Here is a 26376-nt window from a genome sequence, read left to right as displayed (position 1 = left end):
ATGCGTGGGTCACAGATATATTTGTAATTGATTTCATAGACATCAGGGCTGGAAGGGACCTCAACAATCATCAAGTCTAGGCCCCTACCCCAGGGGCAGGAAGCCAGTTAGGGTCAAAGAATCCCAGCAAGATAAATGTCCAAATGTTTCTTGAATAAGTCCACAGTAGGTGCCTACACCACTTCTGGAGGAAATCTATTTCTGATCTTTGGGGCTCGGACAATAAAGATTTTTTTTTCTTATGTCCAGCCTAAAACGGTCTTGAGGAGTTTATGACCATTGGTCCTAGTTTTTCCTTGGGGCGCTCTAGTGAACAGACATTCTCCCAGATCCTGAGGCACACCCGTAATGTACTTACAGGCAACCACTAGGTCCCCCCTGAGTCTACATTTTTCCAGGCTAAAGAGTCCCATGGCTCTCAGCCTCTCTTCATAAGGCCTGTTCTCTTGCCCTCTGATCATGCATGTGGCTCTCCTCTGGACTTTTTCAAGCTTCTCGAAATCCTTCTTGAATTGCAGAGCCCAGAATTGGATGCAGTACTCCAGCTGCGGCCTCACCAAGGCCAAGTACTGTGAGAGGATGTCATCCTGAGATTTACTTAAGAAGCATCTATGGATGCAAGCCAGAGTTTGGTTTGCTTTACCAGCTGCAACATCACATTGGTGGTTCATGTTCATCTTGTGGTCAATCATAACCCCCAAGTCTCTTTCAGCCGTGGTGCTAGCAAGTGTTTCACTGCTGAGCCTATAAGTATGCTGTGGGTTTTTATTTCCCGAGGTGTAATACCTTACAGATATCGTTATTAAACATCATCAGGTTTGTATCTGCCCACTTACTAAGTTTATCCAATTCATCCTGGATCGCTAGCCTGTCCTCAGGTGTGGACGCTGTGCCCCAAAGTTTAGTGTCATCAGCGAACTTAGCCAGTGCGCTTCTGACACCAATGTCCACATCGTTGATAAAGATGTTAAAGAGAACCGGTCCAAGGACAAAGCCTTGGGGGACACCACTGGTCACGGCGCACCATAATTATTCACTACCATTGACCACTACTCTCTGGGTCCGACCTTGAAGCCAGTTTCCCAGCCATCAGACTGTGGTGTAGCCAAGGCCACAGCTGGCCAAATTTTCCATGAGGAGGTTGTGGGCCACCAGATCAAAGGCTTTTTTAAAGTCCAGATATATGATTTCATATTCAGACTTATTAATTAGCACTAAGTGCCCTTTAGGCCTCTTAAAAGTAGGTAAATAACACCAATCAATGATACTCCTCCACTGAAATGGCATACATTTAAGTAGATTTCTGAGCATTTCACTGGGTGCATTTACACAAGACATTTACTATGGAGTTGATTAATCAGTTCTGCACTAAAATGTCACCATCAACCATCTACATGTGGTGCTTTTAGGACAGTGTAAACTAATTAACTGAACCTCAGAAAAGTACTGCCAGACACAAGTACTATCCTACAGTGGAGTTATTTACTCCCATGCAGTGCACATGTAGAAGCTGGACGGGTTGGCTAGGGCACAAGGATGTCTCAGTGACAGTCAGCCCTGCACTGAAGCACCCTCATGCCCCAGACAGCCCCTCTGAAGCACACTGAGCTGGGCGGAGCAGCTGCAGGCTGGCAAGTTGGCCCCCAGATCCACCTGCCAGCAGGGGCTACTCCACCCAAGCTCAATGTGCTGTACTCCCAGTTGAACCTGCAAACATGGTGCCCAGGGGCAATAAACTCTGGTGTGAACTGCACCAGTTCTGCACCAGAATTCATTCAGCCACATTAATTGCACCTGTAGATGCACCCATTGACATAAAATGACCAATTAAAGTCTTCCAGCATCTCAAGATGCACCATTCCCAGCCTTTCCCACTCCTGAACACAGCAGATGCAGGCAAGCTCCAAGAAGGAAACACAGAGTGATGGGGGTGTTCCTCTCAGGGACCCACCCACCACATCCCTGCACTTCATGCCCCTCATCCCTGTTCCCCCCGATGCACTTCAGTCACACAGGTGTTGAGAGAAAAGATACTGTCCCTTTAAGCTTGACGCAGCCCCTGGCAAGATTCTCAGAAGTTAAGTTTGAACCACTTTGGGCAAGGGTTATCTTTGAAGTGTTTGACTCAGATCAAACTAGGTATTATTAGTCTTCTCCATGGATATAACATTCACAATTAGCAATCAAACAGCACCCCAGAATGCACAGCTCCCAGCCCTTCTACCCCTGTTATCAACCATTCAGAGCTTGACTGCCCACAATGGGTATCACTCTAAGATCACAAGGAATCAAGCTGATGGCTCCCAGGAACCCAGGAGATCTCATACAGGTCCAGAGGCTGGCTGCCAGGTACACATGCTTCCCCTCAGAGAGCTGTGCCTTTGACCCACATGTGCATTTCTCAACCATATCCAGGAAAATTTGAGGTGTGGTGAACATGGCTCCCTTCCACAGCCTCACACGCTCCTGGAAAAAGAGCTCCCTAACTTGGAGTGTGGTAAGAACATGGAGACCAAGGAGGCATGCTTCCCTGGGCTTCATGCTCTCACTATGGATAAACCCTGACTGCTTCACTCACAGAGGAGGGATTGAGTCCTCCAGAATAACCCTGACCACTCCTGGAACCTTTTACCATGACAGAAATAGCCCTGCATTGCCCAACCATAGCAGCTGGACAGGCACAGCTCCACATACAATCATGTATTGGGGTGGGGGGGTGGGGAGAAGGGGTCAAGAAGACTGGTGTCCCTCTAGGGAGTCTTTGCCAGCACTTTCACAGCCATTCACTTTGTATTATGTCTATTAGGGAAGGTAGAAGCATGACCTGCATAGTTCCTCCCTACCTGCCCCACCTGAGCCCTGTATGCTAATGGAACTTTTCATGCCTCTTAGATATGTGTCACATAAAGCATAAGTACCTAAGTCAGAAGACTACTGATGTTCAAAGTCACAGCTAGACTTGACGCTGAGGAAACACTTTCTCATGTATTATTCAAGTGTGACAACACCAGAAAGAAGACCATATTTAATGTATGTGCACTTGGATAATAAATGGGCAACCTACAGGGACACAGAAAGATTCAAACCCAATAATAATGCAGAATCATGAAAGGCAGGAAAGCATATTCACACCAGTCATTCTGAGATCAAATCTGCTCTCCTGGCATGCCTGCCAAGTCAAGTCACCTTTATCTCAGAGTCTAGCAGAAAAGTGTAGGGGGACAAGTACATACATGGTTAGATCCCTCTCTGGTTTATATTACCATCTCAGGATTGAAAATGGGAGATCTGATTCCCCCAGTGGAAAAGGAGGCAGATGTGAAGTCACAAGTGAGGTCCTCCCACAGCATCAATCGGTCAGTTTCCATCCAGCTTAATGGAACCACTTCCCCCTCTGCCCGCACCCCCTTCCCCCACAAGGATATAGCACTAAATGTTCAGGTCTAATTTTTCCCTCAGACACATCAGTTTTACAAAGCAGTTCACACTGTTAGCCACATTCTGGATTCAAAACCCTGAAGAAAGAAGTCGGCCTGTATTTTCCAGTGGTAATGAAACTGTTTGATGAATCTAGTTCATTTCTGTAGACACTATGTTGTCAATTACATACCTGAGATGGCCCAAGAAGCACAGGACAGGAAGCTCACGAGGGAAGGATGGGCACCTGGTAGTCAGGAAAGAACAGAGTAAGCCAGTTTCCTCAGAGCAGCAAGGATCTCCTTGTTCCTCATGCTGTAAATGATAGGATTCATTGTGGGGGGGCACTACTGAGTATATGACACCCAGTATGAGATCTAGCCCGGATGGGGAGTGTGAGGTAGGTTTGAAATAGGCAAACATGACAGAAAATACAAACAAGAAGACCACAATGAGGTGAGGGATGCAGGTTGAGAAGGCTTTATGCAGGCCCTGCTCTGAGGGGATTCTCAGGACTGCACGGAAGATCAGAACGTAGGATGCAACAATCAGAATGAAACAGGACAAAGATAAACCAAAGGTGAATAAGATTATACAGAGTTCCCTGAAATGTATATCTGAGCAGGAGAGCTTGAGGAGCTGGGGGACTTCACAGAAGAACGAGTCTACCACATTGCCTCCACAGAAAGTGAATGAAAACAAGTTCCAAGTGTGCATGATAGAGTTGAGTACACCAGCTACCCAGGCACTGGATGCCATTTGGACCCATGCTCTTATGTTCATGATCATCTCATAGTGCAAGGGCTTGCAGATGGCAATGTAACGGTCATAGGCCATGATAGTAAGAATAGCAAAATCTGTTCCCGCTAAGAAAAGAAAGAAAAAAACTTGTGTGGCACACCCAGCGTAGGAGATAGTTCTGATGTTCAGCAGGGAGTTGACCATGGCTTTGGGGATGATGACACATATGGTTCCAATGTCCAGGATGGCCAGGTTCATCAGGAAGAAGTGCATAGGGTTGTGGAGGTGGTGATCAAGCACTACAGCCACAATGATGAGAAGGTTCCCCATCAGGGCACTGAGGTAAATAACTAGGAACATGACAAAATGCAAAAATTGCAACTCCCAAACATCTGAAAAGCTGAGGAGGATGAACTCAGACACAGAGCTTTGGTTGGACATTTTCTTTGTCGCCACGTTGTGGGCTTCCTGCAAAGGGAATGACGGATACAAAAGTCCTCAGTGAGATTCATCATACATTTGTCCACCTTAAAAAACCTACTGAATCTCCTAGAGACAGATCCTCCCTGATGTTACTCAGTTGGTTCCCTCTGATTTCCACCAGATGGACTTGGGCTGCAATCACACCACCAAGTTACTCTTGGCTATCTGCAGGGGTTAAAGAAAGGGTAAAACAGCCACATTCTACTCATTGAGCATCCTCCCAAGCAACACATGGCCAGGGGAGGATCATTTGTCCTAGTGACACAAAAGCAGTTACACCCATGGGGTATTCGAGGAGCACCAGAACCATTGGCTTTGGGTACAGGAGAGATCTGTGTGGAATAACTCTCCCCATTTCACAAAAGGGAAACGGCACCACCTGAGGCTAGATCCTGATGTAGTCTCTTTTATTAGCCCCATATCCTGCCAGCTTACATCATTTCTATTCTGAGAAAAAGAAATGGGAAACAGACAATTGTACAAATGTCAGTTAAAGTAACTTTCTTAAGTGGTCAGAGTTAAGCAAGAAGCCAATTGCCCTCCCTCCCTCTCTCTCTGCTTCTGTTTTCTCTAATTTCTCTTTTACTCTGTTTTAAGTTAGCTCCTTCCATTGGATGTCTATCACTTTCTGGTTATTTCTCTGTGCCTTTCATTTTTCTCTTGATGTTCTGCCCTTTATTTCTGGTGGTAACCACTGCTCTGCACCACCTCAGGACTACCCTGCATGGGGGCCCTCAATGTAAAGGGATGCGTCCCACATAAAGGACGATGACCAAGGAAAATGAACATTGAAGTAGCTTTAGCTTGATTGGGCTAAGTCCAGTTTGGAGGGGAGGAAAGCCAAACTGGAGTGCAGCCCATCTGTTGTGGGTTAAAAGGCCAAATCCTTTTTCAATTTAGTGTGCCCAAATTGCAATAAATATCCATCTAACTCCATTTCTTCCTGTATATCCCTAGTGCACATGCTCAGGAGGCTGCACCACACCCACATGGACACCGCAGTGGAACAGGATGTCTCTGTACATACATCATACCAGGCAAGTCCTAAGTAGTAAGTCACAGAAAACAATATGACTACCAAGTGTTTGACCCTCCCTCTTTGCCCAATAAGCTTAATCTCTGGGCAACTTGCTCAGGGAGCAGGGTAATGTGGGGTGTATATTCCGCACCCAGAGAGGATTTGATGCTGCATCTGCTACTTTTCAGAAAAGTGTTCTCACAACCAAGTGTTATAAGTGGCCGAGCTTTCAAAGTAAAATGAGGTTTGACCCTAAATGTTGATGGACAGGTCTAATAAAATCCTACTGGACAGCTTTGAACAGTAGTTCAGATTAAGTAGGCACGTAGCTAGATTCAAGTTGTAGGAAGGGAAGCCCAGGATAGATGCTAGGAGAAACTTTTTTACTAGGAGGGTAGTAAAGCACAGGAAGAAGTTACCTAGAGAGGTTGTGGGATCTGCCTTCTAAGAGTTTTCTAAGACCAGAGGAAAGAAAATCATGGCTGGCATGACGTAGCTGTGGATGGGCATGCTTTAAGCAGTGGGTGGAATAGGTGACTTCCTGAGGTTCCTTCCAACCCTAGTTTCTACGATTCTGTGATGGAGAGAAAGACAGAGACAGACAGACATGTTGGAAATCTATACTAGTAGCATTTTTCTCCCACATTCTCCCTTGTTCTCTTTCTCTCTCTCTGTGTCATCTGCCTTATTTTGCATAGCTTCAGTTATTCCTGCTTCCCTTCTGTCTTTCACCATCGAGTTGCGCTGGATTTTCTAATATTCCACATACACTGTCCAATCCATGTAACCAGTACTTAGCAATGGTGTAGCAATTCTCCTTTAGACATCTTAATTCATTATAGACTTATTAATCACCTTTATTTTTCATCTGTCCTATTTTGAATGATTTCAGTTATTCCTGCTGCCCCTACATAACGCACCATTGAATTTACCTTGATTTTATAAAACCCGCATATATTCTCTAATCCAAGTGACCAGCACTTAGAAATGGAGCAATTCTCCTTTATATTTCTTCTTAATGCATCACAGACATCTGTGAATCATCTTTGTTCTTATGTCATCCCATTGGAGGTACCGGGAGGAAACCATTCCACCTTCACTTTCTGAGAGTAATCACTGGCTTGGGCTACCTCTTGGGATCTCATCACAGAGATGCCCAAAGCAACAGGTTCCTTATCCACCAAAGTGCTGAGTGCAAAAGGAATAGCCCAGTCGCTTTAAAGCTAAGTCACAACTCCTGTAGTCTGAACTGAAGCAGCTTTAGTTTATCGTGGATGAATCCACTTTCCTTTTGGCTTGTCTGCCATCTAAAGTGTCCTCATAAGGGACTAATTAAGTTCAACTAATCTATCTGAAAATTTAGTCCTACAACCCACCAGAGTGTCACAGGTAGAAGAGTCCTTTATTTTTACTACTGAAAAATCAATGGACATCCAGAATCTGGGAAAAATACATGCTGCCCTTGAATGGTTAGTTTTCAAATCAGCTTTAGGATGAGCAGATCATAAGAGAGTTTGGCTGGAAGAGACTTAATGAAGTCATCTGTCTAGCCTGCTGCTCAAGCTAAAATACCCTGACTCAACTATTGCTGGCAGAAATAATCCCATCCCTTTTGTAATCTCAGAGTATCAGTAAAGACAACAACTTACTGAGGTCCTCTGTGTGGATTCCTCCCTGTTGAGGTATCCTCCTCTTCCAAAGCCAGAGTTTGTTCATTCATTCATTTGTTCATTCTTTCTATCTCTCTACCCACATATTATGCAGGCATATGCAGGTTTCTGGCTCTCTCTTTCTCCCTCTCTCCCTATCTATCTATGAATGTGGAGATCTTCTTTCATGGGACAACTTAAATCCATCTTCTGGAAATAAACCTGAGATAGCTTACTGTCTAAAGGTGATTTCTGTAGGTACCCTCTGTGCTGTGAAAGAGTATTTATCAATAACTGGTGCAATCATCTTCCAGGCAGGTAGTCTCAGGAGCACAGAAAAATGTCTAACCAGAGTCACCAGAGGATTTGTATAAGTGTATCCAACCCTTGCCTAGGAGCCAGAAGTAAAGCTGATTGGGAAACATTCTGATGAGACACCACTCTGCCCCCAAACGTTGGTTCACTGCTTCTGATATATTTTGTTTGAAACGCCTTGGGTCCAAGGCACTTTTCCAATATCCAAGGAAGTTTTCTATATATTTCCAGGCTCCCACAGTCTGAGGCAGACAAGCCAGGTGCAGTGCCCATGCTGATACAAGGGTTCCCAGCCCCTTGGTCCCACAGCAGCAGACTACTTGAGAGCCAGGTATATGGTCCTGCCAAGGTCCCAAGTTCCCAAGACAAATAATCTGCTACATCACTGTTTCCAAGCCCACACCATCACCCCTGATGACCACTGTGCTCACTCAGCTCTCTTTCTAAATGCAGTGTGTCAGCCCATAAATTATGGCTTCCCTTACAGTCATAGCATATGACTGATATATTGCCACCTTCTTCCTTCTCTGTTACAAGGTGATAAAGGATAGTATGTGTCTCCAGGCACAAGCAAGCTTTGGGTGAGAAGAATGATCTCTGGAGATACATTTACATCTCTGCCAGTAAAATATTATCAGTCTTCTTGGATTTTCCAAAGGGCTGAAGACCTCCTGCCCTTCTACCTCTCCCCCATAAAGGCAGTTGAACAGCAGTTGATTATGTGTGTGTTTCCATCTGAAATGTATCCCTTGTTTCCTCTGCCCATAGGAGTTGTGTGTCTCCTTGCTTTGGAGATTATGATCCATGTTTGGATTCCATCTTGGAGGTGTTTTTGCAGCAAGCTATCATGCCAAAGGTGTTTGACAATACCATCACCACAGTAATGTCAGGTTCCTAAACTCAGAGGAGAACTTCATCCTCTCAGTCTGGAGCACATGAAGGTGTCCACCCTCTGAGAGAGACTATGAGTTCAGAGAAACACCCGTCTTCAGCATTTACCATGAATTCTCCAGGAAGTCCCCGCTTAGTCTTTAACGTCCTTTAATTATCCTTCAGTGGGCCTAACTCCAATGAGCCAAAGAAGCAAATTACACACCTAGTTTTCCCCTTTTTGGTCTAGGTACTTACTTTTTCTATGGTAGAATACCTAAAGTGCCTCACTGGGTGTCCCCAGAAAAGACTTCAGAGCACCGTCTGCATTAACTTTCAACTGTACCTTCTAAATCACAGTAGCACTTTTGAAACTCACACTAAAATATGTTTCTCCTACACTCTAAATAAGCAAAGAGGAAGTTATAGGCCTGCTAGAGTTGACCTTTTTGATGGTCCCAGTTTCATTCACTAAGGGCTAAGTTCAGGTTTATATTAAATTGTCTGACAGAGAAACTTCCTGATTTCTTTCCTCAAAGCCTGCTTTATCTCTTTGTTCCTCTGGCTGTCAGTTAGAGAATCAAAGAAAAGAGTGGCCTGAAGGGACTTTCAGAGGTCCTCTACTCCAACCTTCTGCCCGAGGAACAATTACACCAGTTAAATTCATCCTGTTCAAATCCATAATGCAAATTCTTTGTAAATTGACTGTAAAGCCTGGCACAACCTCGATTTCATAGATTTCATAGACATTAGACATTAGAGCTGGAAGGGACCTTGGAAGATCATCGAATCCAGCCCCTTGCCCCTGGGGCAGGAAGTCAGTTGGGGTCATAGGATCCGAGCAAGAAAAACATCCAATTTTCTCTTGAAGGCATTCAAAGTAGGTGCTTGAACCACCTCTGGCAGCAGGCTATTCCAGACCTTGGGGGCTCGGACAGTAAAGAAGTTATTCCTTATGTCCAGCCTGAAACGGTTTTGCAGGAGTTTATAACTGTTAGACCTTGTCATCCCTTGGGGTGCTCTGGTGAACAAATGTTCCCCCAGATCTTAGTGAATATCCTTTATAAACTTATAGGTGGCCTTCAGATTGCCCCTGAGCCTGTGCTTTTCCATGCTGAAGAGTCCCATATCTCTCAGCCTCTTGTCAAAAGGTCTGTTTTCCTGACCTCTGATCATGCACATGGCTCTCCTGTAGACTCTTTCAAGCTTCTCCACATCCTTTTTTGAATTGTGGAGCCCAAAACTGGACACAGTACTCCAGCTGCAGCCTCACCAAGGCTGAGTACAATTGGAGAATGACGTCCTGGGATTTACTTGAGAAGCATCTATGGATGTAAGCCAGCATTTTGCTTGCTTTCTTAGCTGTGGCATCACATTGAAGGCTGATGTTCATCTTGTCCTGACCCCCAAGTCCCTCTTGTCCATGGTGCTAGTCAGCGTAGCACTACCGAGCCTATAAACCTGCTGCAGGTTTTTTGTCCCAAGGTGGAGAGCCTTGCATTTTTCGGTGTTAAACAGCATCAGGTTCTCATCCACCCATTTCCTGCATCAGTCAAGGTCAGCCTGGATTACCCCCTGTCCTCAAGTGTGGATGCTTTACCCCAAAGTTTGGTATCATCGGCGAACTTGGTCAGTCCACTTCTGACACCAGTGTCCACATCATTAATGAAGAGGTTGAACACAATAGGTCCAAGGACCGAGCCTTGAGGGACCCCACTGCTCACAGGGCACCATGATGATTTACTTCTGTCAACCTCCACCCTCTGGGTCTGACCACGGAGCCAATACTCCACCCAGCGGAGCATGGTGGACCCGAGGTTGCAGTTGGCAAGTTTTGCCAAAGGTGATCATGGGATATCAGATTGAAGGCCTTTTTAAAGTCAAGATGTATGACATCAGTCTCTTCCCTCTTCTCCAGGTGATAGGTCACCTGGTTGTAAAAGGAAATGAGATTGGTCAATCACGACCTACCTGCAACAAATCCGTGCTGGCTTTCCCTCAGGGTGTTGCCATCAGCCAGTCCATTAAGAACGGCCTCTTTGCTAATCTTTTCTAAGGCCTTCCCTCAGATAGAGGGCAGGCTGATGGGCCTGTAGTTTGCTGGATCCACTTTCCTCCCTTTCTTGAACATTGGCACCGCATTGGACTTCTTCCAATCATCGGGCACTTCACCAAAGTGCCAGGAGCTCTTGAAGATCTGTGCCAGGGGCTGAGCTATGGTGTAGGCCAGCTCCTAGAGTACCCTGGGGTGTAAATTGTCAGGGCCAGCTGACTTGAAGATGTCCAGCCTCTCAAGGTGTTCCTTTATAAGGTCAGCATTGATGGAGGGCAAGGAAGCACCCTCACTCAGCCGTCCCTGTCCCATAATGGGCAGTGGTGTCCAATGGCACATGTGAAAGACTGATGCAAAGTACCCATTCAATAAGTTGGCTTTTTCCTGGGTGTTAGTCATCAGTTCTCCCTTCCACTTTAGCAGAGGTCCAATGTTGCCCTTGCTTTTCCTCTGGCTCCTCGCATGAGACATAGCACCTGAACCTGACACAGGCAAAGCAGGGGAACAACAGCATCCAACATCCTCATTTGATAAACTGAGGAGGTTAATAGTGGGAGTAAGGACAGTGTAGGAGAGGGAGAAAAATGTGTTGTGATATTTCTAGTCCTTGGTATTTGCTAAGAAATTATCAACAATAAGGATTCCATAGAAAGGGCTGACTGCCATATGGTGAGAGAAGCATATGGAAAATGGCTTTTCTTTCTCAATAATGGAAGGTGTGTTTTGTGTTGGGTCCGAGATCCAAGTGCAAGATTTCAGCATCAGTAGGTAGTTGGAACAGAATGCTTCTCCAGTAGGGAGCCCAGCTGGCTGTCACTCCGGTAGAGGTTTGATTAATGGGTAAAAAGCCCTAAAGAAATGGTCACTTTCATTTGGGCTATGGAACATTAGTTGGGAAGCCAGTGATGGTAGTGTGGAGCTAGCCAAGAATCCACTTCTCCAGGCCCTAGGTACAATCTGGAAAAAGAAATTGATGCATGTAAGGGCTACACAATGCAGAGGCTTGTATAAAACTAAGTACCAATCAGAAGGCATCAAAGACAGCAGGTATCATCCTGCACCTGCCAGAAAATAAAAGAATTGCAATTGTATTAAACCACCGCTAAAATATATTCATGTTTTCTTCATTAAGAAACTGGCCAGCATCCTTGGCGGGAGGGTTCAGGTACAGTATATCTCCAAGCTGGACAAGTTTGCACCATGGAAGGACATGGTCTGCGAAGATGCTGATTAGACATAATTAGATCCACAATTAAGAGGTTCACAGTTGTGGTCACAGTTAGACTTATTAGCAAGAACTGAAAAAAAAAAAAGCCTACAGGTCATGAATTTTCTCAGCCCCTAACAGGAGGACAGTCTGATGGCTGGTTTGTTTTGTTCTTGTTCTTTGCTTTGTTTTTTTTTCCTACTCTGCATAACTCATGGTTTGTATATTGAGAAAATGCAACAAACACTTATAGAAGACAAACACAACAGTCACTCTAATGTTCTATTCCACCTATTAGGCACCACATGTGATGAGTACCCCTGAAAGTTTTATAGTTTTTTTTTATACTTTGGGAACAGCTGTATGTTTTGAAAAAGTATTTTATCTAACCAAGGGCATAGAGTAGGTTGTTTAGGCTGGGGGAGAATCGCTTGTTGCCTAGTTGCTTAATTGCTGGCCTTGCTACAGGGAAAGCCATATCAGCAAGGTCCCTAAAGGGTTGGAAAGGGGGGTTACTGGCTGAGCTTGCTGAATAACAGGTGCCACATCAGCAAATTACACTGTCACAAAGGCAAGTTCAAACTGACTAGGGAGGGGTCTGTAGCTAGGGTGAAGTGCGCATGGACCAAAAGGGGCAACCTATAGTAACTGCATAGCGTGTAAGGCTAGAAAAGGCTATATAAGGCTAATGCCCACTCGGGTGGGGGTGCTTGCTTTGTGAACGATTGCTAAGCACCACTTTCTGCGCAAAAATAAAGATTAAGTTGGATCCTTCACCCCTGTGTGTTTATTGGCACAAGCGCACCAGACACGAACTCACTGTCCTTTGGGGACAACAATTTCTTGCGACCCAGATAGGACCCTAGCTGACTGCCTTGCCCGGTCCACCTCTTTGGCTCTGGCAACAACTGTGGATGGTGCGAGGGCCAGGCGCCACCGACCTTATTTGTCGGAGGTATGACCGTCTCCTGGTTGCCTGACGGAGTTGTGGAGGGGCACAATGGCGTAACGCTCGGAGGACCAACTATTTGGCAAAGGATGTACTAAATGTCACTCATTTTTGATTGGCGGGAGGAACATCGGTTGAGGCTATTTTCACGTTGTGCCGTTAGAATCACTCCGGAATCAGACTTGGTTCGCATCTGAGAGAATAGGAGGGCCAATCAATTACACTAACTACCCCATGTGGGGAACCATTACCACAGAAAGAAACGCCAGTACCTTTGAAATAGATTTGTTGACAGTCACCTCCCCTGGTAACACCAGCTGTGCCAATTTTGTGAACTGTACCAAAACTTGTAAAAGCCTAACCAAAGAAATGAAAATTTTCAATTGCTCAGACGTGACTAATGTATCTTGCAACTACGGTCATGTTGTATTACCCCGGGGGTGGTTCCTTCTTTGTGGGAAGACTGCCTATTCATATATCCCAGCCAATGCCACAGGAGGCCCTTGTGCTCTGGGCCAGTTGACTGTCTGGCTTCCAGGTATGCCTACGACCTCTAGTAAGCGTCACCGGAGAGGTTTGAAGGTGCTAGATGAATCCTGTGATAGTGACGTAAACCTCCTGAGTGAGGCCGAGGTATTGTCCTTAGCAGTTTCCATAGTAGGGGTGCCAGGCCTAGTAGTGGACGCCGAGAGGCAGCTTAGTAAGGTGGCCTGTGCCCTGGTAAAGGGCCTAAATACAACTTCACAGGCCCTAGCTGCCCTCAATACTGAAATGAAAGAACTAAGAGGAGCTACTCTGCAAAATAGAGCAGCCATAGATTACCCGTTGCTGAGGCATAACCACAGATGTGAAGAGTTCGAGGGAATGTGTTGTTTTAATTTGACAGATAATTCCGAGTTGATAGAGTCAAAAGTGCAGAAGTTAAAAGAAGTTCTGTCCCACATTAAGCAAGGGGAAGGGTTTGACTTCTCATGGCTTACTTCTTGGCTTCCTAATTTTTCATGGCCTAAGCAAATTTTCCTATTAGTTGTGGCAAGTATGTGTATATTCTTGATGATTTGTTGTGGAGTACAGTGTGTGAGGTACTCAAGAGATCAATTTCTTCCCCCGTTCACCGCGCAATGCTTGTAAAACCATCAGTTACAAATCCGATCCAAAAGAATCGGGAGGGAGTGAAGAGATTTCTGAAGATGAAAAAGATGGTCGAGGACTACGGTCCTATTCCATAGGGTCATAGCCTCGAAGGGGGGATTTGATGAGTACCCCTGAAACTTTTATAGGTTTTTTTTATACTTTGGGAACAGCTGTATGTTTTGAAAAAGTATTTTATCTAACCAAGGGCATAGAGTAGGTTGTTTAGGCTGGGGGAGAATCGCTTGTTGCCTAGTTGCTTAATTGCTGGCCTTGCTACAGGGAAAGCCATATCAGCAAGGTCCCTAAGGGGTTGGAAAGGGGGGGTTACTGGCTGAGCTTGCTGAATAACAGGTGCCACATCAGCAAATTACACTGTCACGAAGGCAAGTTCAAACTGACTAGGGAGGGGTCTGTAGCTAGGGTGAAGTGCGCATGGACCAAAAGGGGCAACCTATAGTAACTGCATAGCGTGTAAGGCTAGAAGAGGCTATATAAGGCTAATGCCCACTCAGGTGGGGGTGCTTGATTTGTAAACGATTGCCAAGCACCACTTTCTGCGCAGAAATAAAGATTAAGTAGGATCCTTCACCCCTATGTGTTTATTGGCACAAGCGCACCGGGCACGAACTCACTGTCCTTTGGGGACAACACATGGACATAGGCCCTAAAGTGAAATCACTCTAACTGGATTCCTTGAAAATATACTTCTTGAAGATACTGTAACTAGTATATAAACTAGTATCTGTCATTTTTACCTTAAGACTTACTCAAAAACTGAAGTAAGGAAGAGAGACCCTGTCAAACTTTTACAGTAATGCTTCCTTCAGTTACGTTAAATATGTGGAATAGAATTGCATTTTGTCATCTAATAGGATATGACCTGATAAAATAAATAATTAATGCATGGTCAGCAGTTAATTCCATGGTCTTATAATAAATAAGTCCTTGTCTTCTTTTTACAGGATGAATGGTTGAGTGGAGAATATGATTCAGATTCTCAGAACAGATAAATGATCACCAGAGGCAGACCTAGGGCTTTCAATTGGTACATAACCCTGGCATTCTAGTGGTCACGGCAAACTCAGTCTGTTTTCTGCATGACCAGCCTAGTTACTGACACCAGAATTTCTCCCTCATGGATGGCATTTATGTCCAGTCTGATGTCTCGGAGGTGCCTGGAGACTGCCAAAGACTGGGCCTATGTACTCCCCATAGCAACAGGGCACAGATAGGTCCCTGGACTCCGGTGAGACATTTTTGTAAGTGTGGCTCATGGACCTCTCCCAGCTAACAACTGCAAAGTATATCTATGTATCCTGCAAACATGGGAATACTCAGCCCAATCACTCTACAAACTCTGTGTACTTGCTGGTGGCCCCACACACATGGCATCAGGCCTCTTGGTTCCATTGTTCTTGGTGCGCACCCCTTTTGACAAGGCTGGAATAGATATCACTGGTATCTTGGAGCTCACAATCAGAAATTGCCATGTTATCCTAGTGCTTGTGCCTAGAGAGGGTAGTGACCCACAATGCTTTAGCCAAAATATTGTCCCTGAAATTATTCAATGCCCTCTTGAGCAGGAGCTGCCCACAAGAATTTCTAACTGCTTTTTAACTGATCTGTTGAGGTTTCTTTGGGGGAGAATTTGTCTCTTTCACAATGGAAGAAGACTCTAGGCCTACTGAACAAAGTTTTTTGATATGTTTATGACCAAGCTGGGGAAAACCACCTTAATGAGTCACTGTGTCATCCTAAAACCTGGTTGTCCCATCCAAAAAAGGCTCTTCTTTATACGTCAATGACTATGGGACACAGTAAAGAGGAAAGTGCAAAATACGTTGCATATGGGAGTAACATAAGAATCAGTGAACTAAAGGGGCAGCCCAGTTGTCTTAGTTCCCAGGCCAGAGAAAACAATTTGGTTCTGCTCCAATGTTATCAAATGGAATGTGGTACTGACTCTGTTGCGTACTCAATTCCTTGAGTTTAAAAATTGATGTGACAAATAAGAAAGGCAAAGTATTTATCCACACTTATATGCTGCTGCACATCACAGTGTTATTGTAGCGTTCACCAGCACTTCAGAGGAATATTTATACAGGGTTATGCTCACACTACAATCACTTCAGGCAGCAACACTGAGGGTAAATCCAGCTCAATGCTGATTGGATTGTCAGTAGAATAAAAGTAAGATGACGTGTTTCAATTAGTCCATGTGAAGAATGCTTAAAACTTGAAGGTTTGACAATGTGAGATCATTAAAGAGTGATAAGTGCCCTTTACTCATCTTAGTTATGCTACTTCAGGGGAGCATTAACATGGATTGGTGTTAAGTAGCTAGTTGGAAGTGGATTTCTAAGCATTTCACTAACATAAAATGCCCACTTTGGACTATTTGTGGATCCCAAGATGCACCAGTCCCATCCTTTCCCTCTTTCCTACTCCTCCAGAACTATACTGCTGTAGGCAAGCCCCAAGATGGCACCACAGAGTGCTCTTGGGGTTTCCTCAATGACCCACACACCCCTGGCAATCTGCACTTCATGCCCCTAATTCCCATTCCCATGAAATACTTCAGCAACCCATGTGTTGAAAGGGAAGTTGCTGTCCTTTAAACATGAAGCAGCAGCTGGGAAGATCAGCAAGTGGGCATGCTAGAAGGGAGGAATAGGCTGCAATCAGACCTAGACAGGTTACAGGGTTGGGCGGATGAGAACTGGATGGGTTTCAACACTGACAAGTGCAAGGTATTGCACCTGGGGAGGAAGAACCAGCAGCATACCTACAGGCTGGGGAACTCCCTTCTCATCAGTGCAGAGGCAGAAAAGGATCTTGGTGTCATTATTGATGCCAAAATGAACATGGGCTGACAGTGTGGGTACACGGTCAGGAAGGCCAACCGTACCTTGTCATGCATCCACAGATGTATCTCAAGCAGGCCCAAGGAGGCGATCCTCCCACTCTACGAGACACTGGTGAGGTCACAGTTGGAGGTACTGCATCCAGTTCTGGGCGCCGCACTTCCAGAGGGATGTGGACAACATGGAGAGGGTCCAGAGGAGGGCCACTCGTGTGATCAGGGGGCAGCAGGGTAGGCCCTATGAGGAGAGGCTAAGGGACCTGAACCTGTTCAGCCCCACAAGAGAGGCTGAGAAGGGATCTGGTAGCCATCTATAAACTGGCCAAGGGGGACTAGCAGGCAATGGGAAAGTCCCTGTTCCCCTGAGCACTACTGGGAGTAACAAGGAATAACGGTCATAAGTTGACTGAGAGTAGATTCAGGCTAGATATCAGGAAGCACTACTTCACTGTCAGGGCAGCTAGGATCTGGAACCAACTTCCAAGAGAAGTGGTGCTGGCTCCTACTCTGGGGGTCTTTAAGAGGAGGCTGGATGAACACCTTGCCAGGGGCGTTTGATCCCAGTACTCTTTCCTGCCATGGCAGGGGTTCAGACTTGATGATCTGCTCAGGTCCCTTCTGACCCTACCTCCTATGAAACTATAAATGTTAAGCACTTAATTGTGCTCCTAGGAACACAGGTAGGTATGACAGGGGCCTATACCCTCTGTTAGTTATGCGGAGAGAAATATGACATTGATTTAGCCCATCAAAATTATGTCCAGGTGATCAACTAACAGAGAACAGGTTTTCATTTTAATTTGTCCTACTGGATTTATTAAAAAACCCTATGAGAACCAAGAAATGAAGTTTAGTTGTAAACATGTTGCAAAGGGGAGAAGAAAAATTAACTGGACTCAGCTGGTCTTATAAGTTTGATATCAACTAGGTCAGGATAGTCCAACCTTTCCATGTGTTGAGGGACCAAATCCCCTGCAGGCTGCAAGCATGGGACTGCATTATGGAGACTCATGAGCCCCAAGGACCTAGCACAGGCATAAACTCCTTCCCAGCTGGACTGTGCATTCATGCCCCACCACTGTACTGTAATGCCATTTCCACTCCTCAGTCACTGACCTGAGGAAGGAAGGGGAGCCCAAATACTCGGGCTGTACAGATGGGGAAAGAGGTGGGTAGACAGCAGTTGGAAAGCGTTATACTAAATAATGTTTTGGATGAGTTTTGCTCATTACATTAAATGTCTGAAAGTACACCTGGACTTCTCAGTGGTGTTTAAAACATGAATACAATTGACCTTGAATTAAAGCAAGTACATGTGACCTTGTAGGAGTCACCAAAGTCAACTTTTAGTTACTAATAAGATTGTAAATTGAGGAACAAGAACACCAGATGCTTTCACTGATGTAATATGCCTATGCATCAGTGAAAATGGGGATTTAACCCAGAATGCACTGTCCTACACTAAGGGAGGTCAAGAACCTCTGGGATCAAGTTATTGCTGTCCAGATGGCTTGCTAGGCGTGGCCAGATATTTGATCTTGACACGTAAAACTAGTTAGAGGCACATTTTAGTAGCCTACATGAAGAATAGTCATGCTGCCATTCTTGATGGTAAAGTACAAGACTCCTGGTCTTCAGCTTTTCCCAACCACAAAGTTTTCTTCTTTGTCCTCTAAGGCACACATGGCAGGTACATGTGGCTACTAGCAAACTGCCTGACACATAATCATTTGTAATCATCAGCCATTAGCAGTGCTTTGCTATTTGTCCCCTTGGAAACTGACTCAGTTGCCTTAGTTTCAAGGCACTACAATCAGCCTTAATGAGGTGCAAACACCTAGAGAGAGGTGAAGGGAGACCACCCAGTAACAAGGCAGGAAACCTTGCTGAGGTGCAGACAGATGAGGATGGACTGTTCCCACATGAATTACCAGGTAGCCTTATATCAGCTGGAAAAGCACCTCTAATATCAGAAGGTATTGGCTAATGGTGATTGCTATTGGCATGATACATGTTAGCACTTACTTTACCCAGGGGTCTCTTAAACAGCTTCTGCCCCAGGCTTTTTAGTAAGCATACCTAGCATGTAGAGGTCTAAATTTCCATTCAAACAATCAAAGCTCAGATTGGAGGCTTTTCTGGAACTCTAAAACGATACAATTCTGGCTTTCTGGTCCTTCTTCAAAAGTCTACTCAATCTAAAAAATGTTTATGACAGATGGCAAAGAGACTGAGGAAGTTTTTTGGTATACAACATAGCATAATTGGGGTGGAGTGAACAGGAAAGTGGCCTTTGGCAGCATCTTTCAGAGGGCAAACAAATCTCCCTGCCCACTCCTGTAAACTTTGCAATGGCAGGAATACCCCTTCAATGAAGAAATATAGGAGCTGAAGAGTAGGCCTGTGCGAAGCGGCTAGTATTCGCTTCGAATTTGGATTAGGCTGATTAAGGGGACAGTGATTCAATTCGTTGATTTGAATCGCTGCCCTGAATTGATACGGCCAAATCTCCAAATCACACAGGCCCATCCCCCACCTGCTCTCCCAGCCCAGCAATGGCTGCCCTGCCCATCCCAGCTCCCAGCACTTTGAAAACAAAAGCCCCGACTCGGCGGGTGCTGCCAGGCAGGGAGCTATCCCCACTGCTGCCCACTGGCCCACGCTGCATGGGGGCTCTGCACAATGCCTTGATGCCAAAGACTGGAAACACATTTTCTTGTGTATTCTTTCTGCATGAAAAAGCAGGGAAGATCATATGTAATGCCATGTGCACGTATATGATACTGGGCAACTTACAGTGGCACAACAAGATTCAAACCCCATAATCATGAAGAATCATAAAAGGTGGGACAGCATGTTTAAATCAATCACTGAGATCAAAATCTGCTTTCCAGGCATATCTGCCAAGTCAAAAGTAGGCTTCAGTTTACAGGCTAGTGGAATATAAAGAAAAGACAAAAAACATATGTAGAACACCTGTCTGTTTTCTACTGCTGTCTCATGATTGAAAATGATAGATTGGATTCCCCCTGGTGAATATAGGAGCAATTCCCTGAAGTCTGTACGTGAGCTCCTCCCATAGCAACAGCTGGTCAGGTTCCATCCAGCTTAGTAGAGTCATGCTCATTTGCTGAGGATTCAGCTCTAAATGTTGAAGTCTAGTTCTTCTTGCACACACATCAATTTTACACAATTCATACTGTTAGCTGCAATCATACCAACCTTGCTTTACAAGGCTGGTGAAAAGACTTGGCCTTGGTTTTACAGTGGTCTTGAAACTGATCTCATAATAATCTAGCTCACTTTTGTAGAAATTATGCTGCCAAAGACATACCTGACTCTGCTCAAGAAGCACAGCGTGCCAGCAAATTCACTGTGGAAGGATGGGCACTTGGCAGACACACCAACAGACAGACAGACAGTTTTATGTTGCATCAAGGGGAGCTTAGGCTAGATATTAAAGAAAACTTTTTTCACTAAGAGGGTAATGAAGCACTGGAACAGGCTACCCAGAAAGGTTGTGGAAACTCCATTATTTGAGGTTTTTAAGACCCAGGTAGACAAAAACTTCACTGCTATTCCATAGTTTGGGATGGTCCTGCTTTAAGCAGGGGTTAGACTAGATGACCTCCAGAGTTCCCTCCCAACCCTATTTTTTAATGATTCATTGAGTCAATGATAGACAGAAAAAGAGACAGCAGACAGACAGATCATTTATCCCCTTAGCAATTTCCTCCCAAATGCTCCCTGCTCCATTTCTCTCCCTACATGTTTCTCATCTCCCCTATTTTGTGTAATTTCAGTTATTCCTGTTGCCCTTCTGTCTTTCACCATTGAACTGACCTGGACTTTACAATATCCCAGGTGCACTCTCTAGCCAGGTGTCCAACACTTAAGAATTTTAGCAATTATCATTTAGCCATCTTAATTCATTAAGGATGTCTGTGAATCATCTTTGCTATTGCTATGGCTTTGCACCAGATGGAACTGGGAGATGAACTTTCTATCTTCAGTTTCTGAAAGTAACTGCTGCCTCTGGTTATTTCATGGGTTATCTGCACAGAGGCCCCTAAAGCAACAAATTCCTTATCCAGCAAAGAGCCAAAATGCAAGAGGATTAGCCCAGTAAAGTCCAAACTCCTTGAGTTGAAACTGAAATATCCTTAGTTTATTTTGGCTTAATCAACTTTAGACACAACCCAAAAGGGAAAGTGCCCACATAAGGGACTGTTGAAGTTCAACCAAACCACCTGAAATCCAACTTGAAACCAACCAGAGTGTCACAAGTAGACACACCCTACATTTTTATTACTGAAAGTTCAGATGAGAACAAAAATCTGGAATAGATGCATACTAATCTTGAAAGGCTGTTCTTTAAATCAACCTTAGTATCAGGGGGTCACAAGAAATGAAGTAGGGTGGAAAGGAACCCAGTAAAGTTGTCTGTTTAGCCCATCACCCAAAGTAGGATATCTTGATTTACTCATCCCAGCCAGAAGAGATTACATCCTGTCTGTAGTCCCACATTATCACTAAAGCCAGCAGCAAATTTGCTATGGTTCTCAGTCTGTGTTTTTCTCCCTCTTGAGATGTCTTTCCTCTTCCAAAGCCAGAATTATTGGTATCTTTCTATCTATCTGCCTGCCTGTCTGTCTGTCTGGGCTGCTATTCATGCTTATCTCCCTCTCTTTTTGTTTAGCCCAGAAAACATCAGAGACAGAAGCTACCATCTGCCCTCTAGAAACAAAGCCTGGTCAGCTGGTACCATTCTGCACCTGGCAGAAATCAAAGAATTGTAATTGTATTAACCAGCCACCAAATTATATATCTGTTGTCTTCATTAAGAAACTGGCCAACATCCTTGGCAAGAAGCTTGAAGTACAACAGACCTCCAAGCAGGACAAATTTCTCCCAAAGAAGGGCATGGGTCTGGGAAGACATGAATCAGTCATAACTTTATCAACAATTAAGGGGTTCACAGCTGTGGAGGAGCTGATGTAAAAATGCCTACAGGTAAGGAATTTTCTCAAATCCCAAGAGAAGGACTGTGTGATGTTGTTGTTGTTTTTTTTTTTCTTGCAGTCTACATTAGTCATAGTTTGTATGTGGAGAAAATGCAACTAACACTTGAGGAAAACAAAGACAGGAGAAACTCTTCCACAGTCTATTCCACTAATTAGGCACCAGATAGATGTAGGTCCTTAAGTCTAATCATGCTGATTAAATTTCTGAAAAATATAATTCCTGATGATACCAAAAGTAGTTTGTAAATCTGTCATCCTTGTCTTAAGGTTTTGTCATAAAATGAAGCAAGGTAGAGGTAGTCCTATCAAACTTCTAATACCATGCCATTTTTTCAGGAACTTTAACTATGTATTGGGTCAGATTTTAATAGATGACAAAATGGAATTCTTTTCCCACCTTGTTAATGTTTAATGGATGGTCCACAGTGCGGAAGAAATCAAACTTCGTGCTGTGGTTGTATCAGAATTGACAGAGCCACCTTGGTTTATTTAGAGCTATACAAGTGAACGCAAGGAGGGTTCTCAAAGGAACTCTGAACTCTATAAGTTTACAAGCATATTGATACTTTAAACAGCGAGAAAAGATGCATGGTTCAGACAGAGAAACCTTGAAGAAACAGGAAGAAGTTGATCGTTCGTTTGTCACATGTAGGCAGTTTGCTTATTCAGCAAACACATTGTGTTTTGGGAACAGCTATCAGTTTCTCATTCGAGGGAAAGGAGGAGGTTAAAATCTGCACACGGAGATTAATATATCAAGACAAAACAAGGTATGAAGGTTTTTCCTTATCTTAGAACATATTGAAACACATAGCATCAGCATCTTTCTCTCATCTCTTTCTCTCTCTCTGATTCAAGTAAAAGACCTAGTTAAACTTATTTCCACAACAGTTAATTTCATGGCTTTATAAATAAAGAACTTCTCTTCTTTTTGCAATATGAATGGTTGAGTGGAAAATGTGAGATTCTTGGAACAGATAACTGATGACCACAGGCAGATCTAGGGCTTTGATACAGATAGACCTGGCAGCAAACTCAATCTTCTTTCTTTGTGGCTGCTTGATCAGTGGCACCAGGACTTTTATGACCAATAAAAGACCTCCAATAGCCAAAGATGGACCATTCTCAACTTTTCCCATGCTCCTGCTCCTCCTGAAAACTACAGCAGCAGGCAATCCCCAGGAGCGAACAACACAATGCTTGTTCCTAAATGACCCATCTACCCTTAACAATATGCACTTCATGCCCCTGATCCCTGCTCCCCTGAAATATCTTCCTTCACCCATCTGTTGAGAGGGAAGAGACTGCCCTTTTACACATGACACAGCAGCTGGGAAGATCACTGGAGGGAAAGTGCCTCATTTTGCAAGAGATATCTTTGAACTGTTGAACATAGCTCCAGCTGTTAGTTATGTGAAAAGAGGTATTGCATTGATTTAGCCGTTCAAAATTATGTTTGGTTGGTTGTCAAACAGTGAACAGGTTTTGATTTTAATTTTTCCCAGTGAGATTTATTACAAAATCTTTGCAAAACATTAAATAAAATTCAGTTGCAAACATCATGCATATGGGATGAAAAAAATTCAGTGGACTCAACTGGTTTGCTGGCCTGATATTGACTAAATCAGGGCAGTCCAACTTTTTCTGTGAGAATAGGCCAAATGCCCTGCAGACTGCAAAAGTGGGGCTGCACTAGCAGGATTCAAGAGCTTCCTGGGCACAGACCAGGCAGGAACCGCCCCCTCCCACCCCACTGAACAGTGCACTCATGACCCACCACCAACACTTCATTGTCATCCCATCTCCATCCCCAGTCACTGAACTTCACTCCTTCCCTCTTCTGCCTCCCTCCGCCAAGGAGATGGGCACAAGCCACAAAAACCTGAGGAACCAAAGGAAACACAGAGATTCTTGTTGCTGTTGCAGCTGGAGAAATGGGGAGAATGGTGGCTGGAGAGCATCACAAGAGACCAGTTGGAAATCCTAGGACTAAGAAATATCTTGGGTTAGTTTGGTTCATCACATGAAATGTCTGGAGACAGAAAGTACTGACAGAGTACTCACAGAAACCTCAGTGATGGGTAAAACATGACTAAAATTAATGGTAAATAAGACCAACCACATGCAACATTGCAGGAGTCATCTGCACCACATGCAAGATTGGGGAGTCACCTCAAAACAGACCAAATATAACTGAATCATTTATAGGATAGTAACTCGAGGGATAGGCGCACAGCAAAATGGATTTTCCACAATGCACTGTCCTACACTGAGGGAGGTCAAACACCTCTGGTCGATGGTCTGCTGGGATTTGACACACATTAAACCTTTGCCTATTGAACAGGGTAGAGGCACATTAAGAAAGCCTTCATGGAGGACAGTCATAATGCAATTTTCAGTGATAAAATACAAGACTCCTGGCCCGCAGATTTTCCCTTGCACAAATTTTGTTTACTTGTCACTCTTAAATTACAGGGTAATGCCCATGAAATGTGGATTGTCCCCAGCAGAAATGCTGTTTAACAGGAAACTCAAAACCAAGCTGCCAAATCTCGTGGGTGATGATCTTCAGATGAAAAGAAAAATGTGAAAACATTTTAAAAGAATCAACAAATTCAAGCAAAAATGGTACTATGACAGGGGTTCCAGGGAGTTACCCCAACAACACAACAAAGATATGGTGCTTAATCCAGACAGACAGTTATGGAAATAAAAAGCACTAGTTTCCCATCAACAGATCCTATGAAGTAGTCACACCAGAAAGACAGGTGTTGAAATGGAACAGATGACACTTACAGCTTGTAAAGGAGAGAAAAGAAGCAGCATCACGAGGGCCACCAAAGAAAACAGACAAAACAACAAAACAACAAGAAACAACAAAGGAGACTGAAAATGACACAGGACTAGAGAGATCTGAACAAGGAAACCGAACAGGAACTAAACCAAATGACACAAAAGTAGAGACATCTAAAGAAGGAAACCAAAAAAGAAGTGAACCAGTAAGGACTGAGAATACAGAGGAAATGAAAAGATCACATAGAGCTAAAAGGCCAATACGAAAACTAATAGATCCCCATTAAAATGTGGTTTAATGCGGTTGAACTAAACTTCCAATATTAGTACTACATGTGGATATGTTACATACAAAGGGGGAAGATGTGCGGATAACGTTAGGAGTGTTAAGTAGCAGTTGTTACATTGGCCCAGGGATTGCAGGAGGGAAGAGCAGATCAGTAGACTAAGATGGTTCTCTAAATAAACCAGCTTTATCATTATATAAGTTTAATTCCTTGGTCTTTTGAGAATAAAACAGTTTCCTCACAGCGGCAAGGATATCCTTATTCCTCAGGCTATAGATGACGGGATTCATTGTGGGGGGCATAACTGAATATAAAACACCCACTAAGAGATCCAGCCCTGATGGTGTGCTAGTAGTAGGTTTGAAACATGAAACTGTGCCAAAAAAGACAAACAAGGAGACCACAATGAGGTGAGGGAGGCAGGTGGAAAAGGCTTTATATAGGCCCTGTTCTGAGGGAATTCTCCATACTGCACGGAAGATGTGAATGTAGGACACAACAATGAGAACAAAACAGCAGAAACATAAGCAACAAGTGAGTAATATCAAACAGAGTTCCTTGAAATATGTGCCTGAGCAGGAGAGCTTGAGGAGGTGGGGGATTTCACAGAAGAACAAGTCCACCACATTGCCCCCACAGAAGGTGAATGCAAACATGTTCCAGGTGTGCATGGTAGAGATGAGCATCCCTGCTACCCAAGCATTGGAAGCCATTTGGACACATGCTTTTCTGTTCATGACTACCTCATAGTGCAAGGGCTTGCAGATGGCAACATAGCGGTCATATGCCATGACGGTGAGAAGGGCTAAATCTGCTCCCGCCAAGAATACAAAGAAAAATACTTGAGCGGCACATCCAGCATAGGAGATTGTCCTGATGTTCAGCAGCGAGTTGACCATGGTTTTGGGGATGATGACAGAAATTGTTCCAATGTCCAGGATGGACAGGTTCATCAGGAAAAAGTGCATAGGGTTGTGAAGTTTGGGCTCAAGGACTACAGCTGTGATGATGAGAAGGTTCCCCATCAAGGCTGTAATGTAAATGAATAGGAACATGACAAAATACAGTATTTCCAACTCGCTAGCATCAGAAAGTCTCAGGAGGATGAACTCAGGCTCAGAGCTTTGGTTTGACATTTTCTTTCTTGCAAATTTGTGGGCTGCCTATAGAGGGAATGACAGGTTCAAAATTCCAGGTTTATATTCATCATAAGTATGTCCACCTGGAAAATCCTAGAGACAGAACCTTCCTTCACGTTACTTGTTTGGCTGTATTAAACTCCTGCTGATTTTGATCAGGAGGAGTGGGGGTGCAATCACCCCACAAAGAATGTCTTGGCTAAGTGCAGGAGTTAAGAAAAGCTTAAAGAAGCCAGGCAGTGAGCATACTCCCAATTAACAGAGGACCACGGAGGAATCCTTTGGGACCAATGACACAAGAACACTTACACCAGGGGAGCTTCAAGGAGCCTTGGAGCCATTGGCTTTGGAGGACAGGAGAGATTTGTATGGAAAAAAGGAATAATAGTCTCCCCATTTCACAGAAGGTAAACCACAACACCTGGGGCCATGTT

At 44.3% G+C, this 26376-nt stretch overlaps 1 protein-coding gene across 1 annotated transcript; it reads right to left on the bottom strand.

Moving 5' to 3' along the window:
- Window positions 1–3570: 3570 nt before the first annotated feature.
- On the bottom strand, window positions 3571–25939 carry LOC132251900 (olfactory receptor 14A16-like). The gene is made up of 2 exons (XM_059731819.1): window positions 25547–25939; window positions 3571–4626 (listed from the first exon to the last, which is right to left on the bottom strand). The coding sequence occupies exons 1-2, from the start codon at window positions 25937–25939 to the stop codon at window positions 3571–3573; spliced, it is 1449 nt and encodes a 482-aa protein (XP_059587802.1).
- Window positions 25940–26376: the final 437 nt, after the last annotated feature.

The sequence above is a fragment of the Alligator mississippiensis genome, chromosome 7 (genome assembly GCF_030867095.1).
Source record: "Alligator mississippiensis isolate rAllMis1 chromosome 7, rAllMis1, whole genome shotgun sequence".
Classification (NCBI taxonomy): Eukaryota; Metazoa; Chordata; order Crocodylia; family Alligatoridae; genus Alligator; species Alligator mississippiensis.
Note: the sequence above shows the minus strand (reverse complement) of the source record. Positions and strands in the feature narration are given on the sequence as shown.